The sequence below is a fragment of the Spermophilus citellus genome (assembly GCF_964194105.1).
Source record: "Spermophilus citellus genome assembly, chromosome: 4".
NCBI classification, from domain to species: Eukaryota; Metazoa; Chordata; class Mammalia; order Rodentia; family Sciuridae; genus Spermophilus; species Spermophilus citellus.
In genome coordinates, this window is record NC_138185.1 from 146010273 (window position 1) to 146020765 (window position 10493).

Sequence of the window (10493 nt, forward strand, 5' to 3'; positions counted from 1 at the left end):
AAGACTCTCCCTCTCTTTCTCTTGGGGATCCTTGGCCACTTGCTTTCTCTCCACTTAGTCCTCAAGGGATATGAAACTATCTGTGTTATATCCGAGTTACTCTAGTCAAAGAAAGTTAAAAGTTGGTTCAAACAGCAAAATTATGTTTAGAATTTGTTTCTCCGGTGTGTGCAGGAGGATGTGACACTCTTCTATTGTTGTGTGTCTCTGGTATCACATGATTGAACCTAGATGATACATTGGGTAACTGAAACCACAGAGGGGGAATCATTATAAGGCAGACTACTGTATGTGCACTTGCTGTCCAAGCTTGGTAGTTATGCATCCACGAATGGATACGAGTGGAACAGGAGAAATGAAGGGCACCTTTAATATTGGGTAGAAATATCTCTAATGAATTGTATGAACCTTATTAAATTAGACTGGATTGATATGTTGTTTTTAATATTGTAATACAGTAGAGGGTAAACTTCCATTTTTCTTTTCATCATTGAGAGAAATGCCTGGAGTATGGTTTTATAATCAAACCGTGAACTTCAGACGTCCACTGAAGGAAGCACTGAGGATGATGAGACCCAAATCCTCCTCTGACTCACAGGAAGCACAAGTCCAAGTGGGCCCTTGAGTCATGAACACAATGTTGAGGACTCACTTCTGAAATGTTCCACTACCATATAACAGCACAGGGATGGAGAAAGTTTGTAATAGAACTTTGTGGGATATTCAGGTTCCAACTATAGCAGTAATATGTGTGTATAGGAAAAACAGTATGTGTGGGGATTGGTTCAATCTGTACTTTCAGACATCATTGTGGGTCTGGGATCTTATTCAATGTGGCTCAAGTGGGACTACTATACACATATATATCTTAGGGAGATTTTTTTAATCTCTTTTTATTTTTCTTGTTTGATTTTTTTTTTTTTTTTGATACTGGGGTTTGAACTCAATGCTTAACCATGGAGCTATCCCCAGTCCCCCTTGGTCTCACTAAGTTGCTTAAGAGCCTCACCAAATTGCCTAAGCTGGCTTTCAACTTGTGCCCTGACTCAGCCTCTCCCACTGCTGGGATTACAGGCATGTGCTACTGTGCCTGAATAATATTTTATTTTTAATCAATAAGGTGTGAGTATAATAATAGTGTCGTTATTTGCTTTTTTTATCACATCCCTTTTGTCCTTTGTCCCCTCCTACCTCTGTACAAGTCTCTTAGTCTCCATTATAGTTTTTCTTTACCTCTTTCATTTTTGTGTCTCCGAGAAGTTACATGAACTTGTTTGCTCTAACATCCATTATTGTGACATAGGTATAGAGTCCATGATCATCTCAGTCACAGAACTTAAAGTTCCAAGACTTGTTTACTTGGGAACTTCAGACACTTTTCTGGCACTACCTACTTTAATCATGATCACTTAGATCCATTTACAGATAAGAAAGTAACGTAAAAGAGACTACATACCTCGTCCATGAGACACAGCTACAAAGTAGCAGACCTGTGAGAGGTAGCATCTGGGGAGGGTTGTTGGTTTTGAGGAGCTGGAGGGCTATATGATTTCTGTGAATCTTGAAAAATCAATAAAAACTTACTGATGTATAGAGTAAAGTAAGTCCTTTCATTCTATGAATGCTTTGTAATTTGTTATTACACTTTTAAAATTTTAATTAAGAAATAATTTATCTAAATAAAATTAAAGCTTTTAAAATCTGCAGCTCTGCAGTTACACATTTATATTTTGAAGCCATAACACCATCCAGATGTTGCCAGTCTTATTACAGTCCAAACGCTCCTATGGTAATTTTAGTGAACCAAGTACCACAGTCTTGACTCAACCAAGGATCTGATATTTGTTCTCTAAATTGTGTTTCTTTTTTAAATGCATTTTTATGGTATATACATACTTGAGATACACAACATGATGTTTTGATGCACATATACATAGTGCAATGTTTTATAGTCAAGGAAATAAGCACATCTATCACTTTACATAGACACTTGGTGTGTTTATGAATCTTGGTGATCAGAGCACCTCAATCTTTTCAAATTTTCTACATGCAACAACATTATTTACTTTAGTACACACCCTGATTTACTCATGCTATCCAATGTTTCCTTTAGAATTTTGACCTACATTTCCCTAGTTCATCTGTAACTCTGACTGTTTGTTTACTGTAGTTCTCTTCTGTTTCTATTTATTCATTTTTTTTTTTTTAGTTTTAGCACATGAGTAAGATCATACAATATTCTTTAGTCTGAGTTTGGTTTATTTCTATTTATCCTAATGTCCTTCACTTTCATCCATATTGTAATAAAAGCCGTTATATCCTTCTGTATTAGTCAGCTGTTTGTCACTGTGACCAAAACATCTAACATATACATCTTAGAGGAGAAAAACTTATTTTGACTCCCGGTTTCACAAGTTTCAGTCCATGGTTGGTTGCCTCCATTGCTTTAGGTATGAGGTGAGGAAGAACATCAAGGCAGAAGGATGTGGCCGAGGAAAGCTGCTCAGTTCTTGGGAACCAGTAAGCTAAGTGAGAAGGAAGAAGGGGCTAGGGAGAAGATAGAGTCCCAACAGTCATGCTCCCAGAGACCCACTTCCTTCCACCATACCCCTCCTGCTTACAGTTTTCCACAACCTCCTAGTAGTCCATTCAGCTATTGATGGAGTAATCCACTGATGAGGTGCAAGCTCTCATGATCTCATTATTTCCCTCTAGCAGGACCTCTGAACCTTGTTGCATTGAGGACCAAGCTCTTAACACAAAAGACTTTGGGGGACTTTGTAGATTCAAAACATAATGTCTTCTTCTAAAGATGCAAAGTATTCCATATTATATGCATAGCACATTTTCTTTACCTATTGATCCATTGATGGACACTTAGGTTCATTCTATATTATAGCTGTTATGAATATTGCTTCAATGAAAAATGAACACGAATGTTTTTTTAACTTTATTGGTTCTTTTTAATTACACAGGGTAGTATAAATTTATTTTTATATAATTATATAAGGATGAAATATATTTCTTTCTAATTAGGACCCCATTCTTATGGATGCACACAATGGTGGAAGTCACTATGGGATATTAAATACATAAGAAAATCATTTTGGATTCATTCCATTCGTTCCTTTTCCTATTGATGTAGGACACAAGAGGCTGGACACCTAAGGAATTAACATGAAGCAGGTTTATAGGATGCAGCCAAGTCCAGCATGTGGTTTGTGCCTGAAATTCTCCTCTGGACCAAGAGTCTGGAAATCCTTTGAACTCTATACCTAGTTGGAGGAGGAATTTGGAGGTTTACATAAAAGTAATTGTTTTCTTTCTGTGAGTTCTCAGAAAGTGACTTTTAAGGCCAGACAGGGGTCTTATAAGTCTTTACCAAGAAAAAAAAGATAGTATCTTTTGTACAACAAGCTTATAGACTTTTAACTTCATCATACCTTTTGTGTGCAAATCTGGCATTTATAAAACAGAGGAATCTTCAAACCACAATTCCTTCTGCAGTCATTCTTCCTGCTGATACTCTTTGTAAAAATCTTTTTGATGAGAGGAGAAGCTTAATTGTGGCAAGGGTCTTGTGGGTGGGTGGGTGGGGTCTCTGGTCTGCTTTACTATCCCCCATTTTTTCCTTTTATTCCACTTTGTCTAATCCTCTGAACTTCTATTCTTCCCCTCTCCCCACTCACTGTGGCTTAGCATCCACATATCAGTGAAAACATTTGACCTTGGCTTTTGGGGACTGGCTTATTTCACTTAGCATGATAGTCTCCAGATCCATGCATTTACTTGCAAATGTCATAAAGCCATTGTTCTTAATTATTGTGTGTACTCTGTTGTGTATATATATATATATATATATATATATATATATATATCACATTTTTCTTTATGCATTCATCTGTTTAAGAGCACCAAGTTCTTTAAACGATTTTTTTCTTAATTGATTTGGGTTCACCATAACACCAAACTAGAATCCTTCTGTCAGAAACAACTGGGGGTCAGCAAAGTTTACAGCATGAGAGCAGAATTAGATAATTTTACATATTTAAGAATGGTTTTTTATAGAATATTTTTTGAGAGTAGAAAAAGGAATTTAATAAGCATGTTCATGGAACACAGCCTATTCCCAACTGGACATATCAGGTGACAGAGACCCTAGGCACTGTGGGTAATCCCACACCCCAGGCCTGCTTTCTCACTCTCACCCCTCTGAGAGGTGTCACTCATACTTTATATTGATTTACAATTGGCTGAGTATTAATGATGCTACAAAATTTATTTCATATTAATAGCCAGGGGAGGGGCTGGGGATGTGGCTCAAGCGGTAGCGCGCTCGCCTAGCTTGCGTGCGGCCCGGGTTCGATCCTCAGCACCACATACAAACTAAGATGTTGTGTCCGCCAAATACTAAAAAATAAATATTAAAATTCTCTCTCTCTCTCCCACTCTCTCCCTCTTTCTTTAAAAAAAAAAATAGCCAGGGGAAAAGTTCTATAGCGATTCTTCTATTAAGAAGAGGTGCTGAAGATAGAAAAGTTAAATTTTTATGTTAGTATTATTATTTTTTATTATCCAATTCTTCAAAGAAGAATTCTCCTTAAGGACAGAGTATAAATATGCAAAGCTTAAAAGGTAAAACTATGTAACCTGAATATATTTTCAGGAGCTTCCACTCATATTGTGTGACCTTATATACACAATAACCCCATAGAATGGGATGTCATTGTGGATAAGTTGCATCTCTGCAAGGGGAACTTGTTGGAAGTAACAGAGCTGAGAGGCAGCATGACTAAGGTGCTCATCTAAGGGGCTATGACTCCTACTGCTAAGGTGCCATCCTGACTCTGTTCTAGTGACTTTTTTTCCTTTTCAAGGCAAATAACTGATTTTCATGCATTTGAGAGACTTCCCTCCTTGTGTTTCTTTCAGATTCTTGACAAAACACTTTGGAAAAAATGATGTTATTAACCATACATTCTTTAGAAATATCTTTTAGTTATTATGTGTCTCTTCCCAGGGTCATCTTCATCCCTTGGCTGGAACTGTGGATCAAGATTTGAGAAGAGACTGAGCAGAATTTTGTAGTTAAGGTATCTCTGGGATTGTGTAGAAGCAAGCCTCTCATTTGGTGCAGATTTTTTTTTTTTAACTTTTGAGGTCCAGAAGCCCATTAATTATTTTAGTGTAAAACTTCAATGATTCTGGAAACTTTTTAGAACTTCCAGAGTCTCCCAGTAGGTACATTTGAAAATATGTTATCAAACTCATCTGAGATTTGGTTTAACTGTGAGAGAGAAAGGAAATTAAGGGAGACATTAAGATATTATCATAACATGTAAAATATACAGTAAAATCATTATATGTGATTAGATTATTCTCCATGGATGATACTGACTATAATTTCTAATCAGGGTCTGAAATATGTTTGTGACCCAGTGAAGGAAACAACAATTCCTGCTTGGGCCATGTTCATTGAGAGCATTGTCACTAGTGTGTAGTATATGTACTGCAAAGAGTAGCCTCTGGGGTAGGACATTCTAGAGTTCTCTGTTGTGGGTGAACATGTTGCCGAGATGAGTTATTCATGCTGGATCCCTTGGCATGGAGTTTACCCAAATTTTATAAGCTTCTAGATCATGTGATACGTCTTTTCTCACATTCAGAAGCAAACGTGCAAAGGGCATTCATTATGATGTCTAGAATTGGAGGTTTTTCAAAATTTAAAAATGATCTGTAGGCTATCTTATATTTGTATTTGTGAATAAAATAATCAAGCTATATTTTGGTCTATAGTTATAATTTTAAAACTGTGACTCTGATGCCAATTCCTGTCACAGAAGAAGTCAGATGACTTATTTTGATGTAGATAATGTACATTTATGGTAGCTGAAGTAATATGTATCCATTGACTGGCTAAACCTTGCCCATGGGTGAATGGCCTCCCACAGCTGCTAGTTTTTTGATACATGTACAAAGTGGAGAATTAGAGAAGTTTTTTTTAGGAGACATAATTTTTTATACTACATATTAGTTAATATTACAAAGTTAAGATGAAAAACTTTAACTGGTAATTCTTTAAGTAACAAATCAATATTATGAAGTTGTTTTTTTTTTTTAATTGTTGATAGTTCTTTAATGTAAGCACCAGAAAGTCTACCTGACAGCTTGTACTGGCTTCTTAAAATGCACGGAATATTATCTGCAACACAGATTGGAAATGCAAAAAAATTAAGGCATCCTTTAATAGTGAAACAATATTTCAGATGCTGTGCCCTTTAATTGAGACAATTTTATTTTATTTTATTCTATTTTTAAAGAGAGAGAGCGAGAGAATTTTTTAAATATTTATTTATTTTTAGTTTTCGGTAGACACAACATTTTTATTTTATTTTTATGTGGTGCTGAGGATGGAAACCAGCGCCCCGAGCATGCCAGGCGAGTGCATTACCACTTGAGCCACATCCCCAGCCCAAGACAATTTTAAATCACAGAGTTTGCATAGTTTCCTAGAGGGCTAAGGAACTTGCATTCCAGTTATGTTTATGAGCATAATTGTTCCCCCTTTCTTGGAATCATTTCCCCCCTGATTCTTCCAAAAACTAGTTCCAGTTCATCTTTGGTATTCTTCTGAGGGAATCTAACCTAAATAATTAAGTAAAGCTACTAATTCTAAATACATAAACATTTGATTGATGAGTCCTTATTCAACATAGCAATTTTACTTGTGAACCTTCAGGGAAGCAAAAGGAATATCATTATATCCTTTATTGTGGTCAAATAATCACAAGATAAACCATACAACCTGGCTTGTACACATTGCATCTGTCCCAAAGAACACCATATCACAGTGGATTCACATTTCCCATGGTAGTAAAAGCAATGAGTAAAACTTCTGTGGAAGAGTAGACATATGTTCAGTGAGGTAGATGCCATGTTCTGTTGTCCAAATTAAATGTCAGATGTTCAGGTGGGAGTATCCAATAGGCATATGGATGTACAGTTTTAGAGCTTTAAAAATAGACGTGGTCAGCAAAATATGTTATAATGACCTTGTTTGTTCAGTCTTTGAACTGATATCTTTATATCTTTGTTTCTTAGTGTATAGATGACAGGATTCAAGGCAGGCGTGATAGCAAAGTCAGCAATGAACAGATACTTGTCAATTGATGATGTGGGGAAAGGCCACACATAGAGAAACATACATGGAGTGAAAAACAGAACCACCACAGTGATGTGAGCTGATAAAGTGACAAGAGCTTTGGACAAGTCCCCAGAGGAACGTTTCCAGACAGTGACCAAAATGAAGACATAGGAAAGGAGGAGCAGGAAGAAGGTGCCCATGCTCATGAATCCACTGTTGGCAGCAACGACAAACTCAAACTTGTCTGCATCTGAGCATGCAAGCTGTATGACCCTGGGAAAGTCACAGTAAAAGCTGTCAATTGTATTAGGACCACAAAAAGGCAAGTTCATAACAAATGAAAACTGAGACATAGCGTGGATCACTCCTGTTACCCAGCCAGTGACTACAAGTAAAATACATCTTTTGGGGCTCATAATGTTCAAGTAATGGAGAGGCTTACAGATGGCTGCATACCTGTCAAATGCCATGGCTATGAGCAGCACCATCTCCACTCCTCCCATCATGTGGATGAAACAGATCTGTATCATACAACCTTGGAAGGAAATTACTTTGTGTTCACTTAAAAGATCGAGGATCATCTTAGGAACTGTAGTGGAGGAAACCCACACATCATTGAAGGACAGGTTGGCCAGCAGGAAGTACATAGGAGAATGTAAGTGAGAATCAGCAATCACCAAGAAGACAATAAAGAGATTTCCCAGGATGATCCCTAAGTAGAGCAAGGAGAATGTCAATGTAAGAATAACTCTAGTTTCCCAAGAACCTGAGAGTCCCAGCAGCACAAACTCAGAAACCACAGAGCCATTCAGTCCATCCATTGTTTTGATCATAAGAGCTGGTTTTAAACCACCTGCGGATAGAAAATAAAGAGCCAGAATCAGTGGTTCTAACAGGTATTCCACATTTATGCTTCAATTTTTTTCTGTGAGTTGCAAAACCTAGAGTAAGAAAACATATAATTGCCCCCCCCAAAAATGAATAAATAGAAGTAATTAAGTGATGAGCAGAGTAATTACTCAAATGAGACAAAATTATTAATATATTAGATTAATGAAAATGATTCTTTGTATTTTATGCTCTGAGCAGACTTTTTTTAAAAAAGCATCTCAATGAAATCTAGATATTTTCTTTGAACTATTTTCTAGGTGTTGTCCTAGCCTAAATAGTGTAAGGTGACAAAATATATTCATACTTTAATGCTTTTGGACTAACTTGCAAATTTTCCTGTGCTGAATTTCACATTTCACTAGTGAAACAGAGATTCTTAGGCTAAATGTGCTTAACACATTTCACCCATGTTCTGCTTCTTTATAACTTAAAATGTTAATCTTGATAAACCTGTATTAATTGTACATATTAATGGTGCACTTTGTGATATTTAAATATATGAATAATTTGTGTAAGTCACTCTCCTTTTATCTACCTTTACTCTTAACTCTTTCCTAACCTCTAGTAGTAACATTTAGATCAACTCAAAGCATTTTTCTACTTATGAGGAAGAATATGTACTTTTCTTTCTGTTTCTAGCTTATTTCATTTAATATAATGTCCTCCCATTTTATCCATTTTGATGGAAATGACAAGATTTATTTTTTATGTCCAAATAGTATTTCATTGTGTATATCCACAACATATTCTTTATCCTTCATCTATCAATGGGCACGTTGGTTAATTACATTTCTGAGTTATTGTAAATAGTATAGCAATAAACATGGACATGAAAGTATTTTGTTGGTATGTTGATTTCATTGCCTTTAGATATATACCCAGAATTGGAATAGCTGGATCATATGGTAGCTCTATTTTTAGTTTTATTGAGGAACCTTCAGGCCACTTTCCAGAATTGCTATGTGAATTTATATTCCCACCCCACCAACAACCTATGAGATTGCTTTTTCTTCACATACTGGCCTCCTCTCCACGTCCTGCATTTGTTATTTTATTTAAATTTGTGGTAATAACTATTCTAATTGGAGTGAAATGTCTCATTGTAGTTTTGATTTGTATTTTTCTGTTGGCTAATGACATTTAACATTTTTACATTATTTGTTGGGCATTTGTATTTCTTCCTTTGAAAATGTCTATTCATATCATTAGCCTATTTTAAAATTGGAATACTTGGCGGTGGGGGGGGGTTAGTGGTAAGTTTTTGAGTTCCTTAAAAGTATAAATATTTACTCTTTGGCAAATATTTTCTCCTACTCTGTAGATTGTTTCTTCACCATTTTTTTTCTTTGCTGTACAGGAATATTTTACTTTGTTGTAATCCTTTTTGTCTATATTTGCTTTTGATTCCTGTGCTTTGGATGTCATACCCACAAAACTCATTACTTATTCCAATGTCCTAAGAGTTTCCTCTGTGTTTTTTTCTGGTAGTTTCATACTTTGTGTCTTACATGTGTGCATGTTCTGTTTTTGATGGTACAATTTACCATGAAGCCCAGGTGCTTGAGCTGAATTTTTTCACATTTATTTCATGACACATTATCATCATAATCCATGCCTTGACATCAACATTCAGTAACTTATGCCTGGGACACTAAATACCTGAAAAAAAGTAGGAAAAACCCCTTTTATTTAAATAATAATAATGTTAATGTATAATATTTATTATGTGTCCCCTCCATGCAGAGCTTAGTACTAAGCACACCATCTCCTTTAAAGCATACAAAATTACACATATAGACACTGTTAAATGGGGCTCACAATGTCAATATAGAAACTGAGTCTTGGAGATACAATGCGTCAGGGCCAAGAATAGTGCCCAGAGGTGTAGGACACCACAGTGATGCTCCTGGCCATGGATACTGTACTAATAAGGATACATCTTGCAACTTTCCCAAAAATCTTCCAGTTAAATTTCAACTTTTTGTGTCCTTTTAACTAGCAACATAGAAAACTTTCATTTTCAATAATAAAATCTCTTAATCATGTGTCCCTTTGAATTACCTCTTGCTCTATAAAGCCTTTCTTTAAGCAATCTTAAATTTTGTGTATTAAATTAGTCAAACCACCCAGTTTCCACAGATTCATTGTGTATAAACTGAAACTGTGACTCTGGATATTTTATACAATAATTAATTTTCAGTCACCATTTCCTTTATCTCCCTTCAGGATTCAATGCGGCTCTGCATGCCTTGTTTCTCTAGCTCCTTTAGCCTTTAACTTCTTGGTTTTCTGAAAATATTTCCCTTCTCTCCTCTTATTAACTTAAATTCCACTTGATCTCAATTTTTGAAGCCAGCAGAGGTAGGTCAGGACATATGATTTTGTATGCTGTCTTGATTGTGGTTGCATTTCCTCAGCCGTGCACTCATTGAATATTGGCATGAGATTAGAAATGCTC

At 36.0% G+C, this 10493-nt stretch overlaps 1 protein-coding gene across 1 annotated transcript; it reads right to left on the reverse strand.

The window, feature by feature from the left end:
• Positions 1-7029: 7029 nt before the first annotated feature.
• LOC308646190 (olfactory receptor 4F21-like) lies at positions 7030-7977 on the reverse strand (the record flags this gene model as incomplete). The annotated part of the gene is made up of 1 exon (XM_081288858.1): positions 7030-7977. The coding sequence occupies one exon, from the start codon at positions 7975-7977 to the stop codon at positions 7030-7032; it is 948 nt and encodes a 315-aa protein (XP_081144984.1).
• Positions 7978-10493: the final 2516 nt, after the last annotated feature.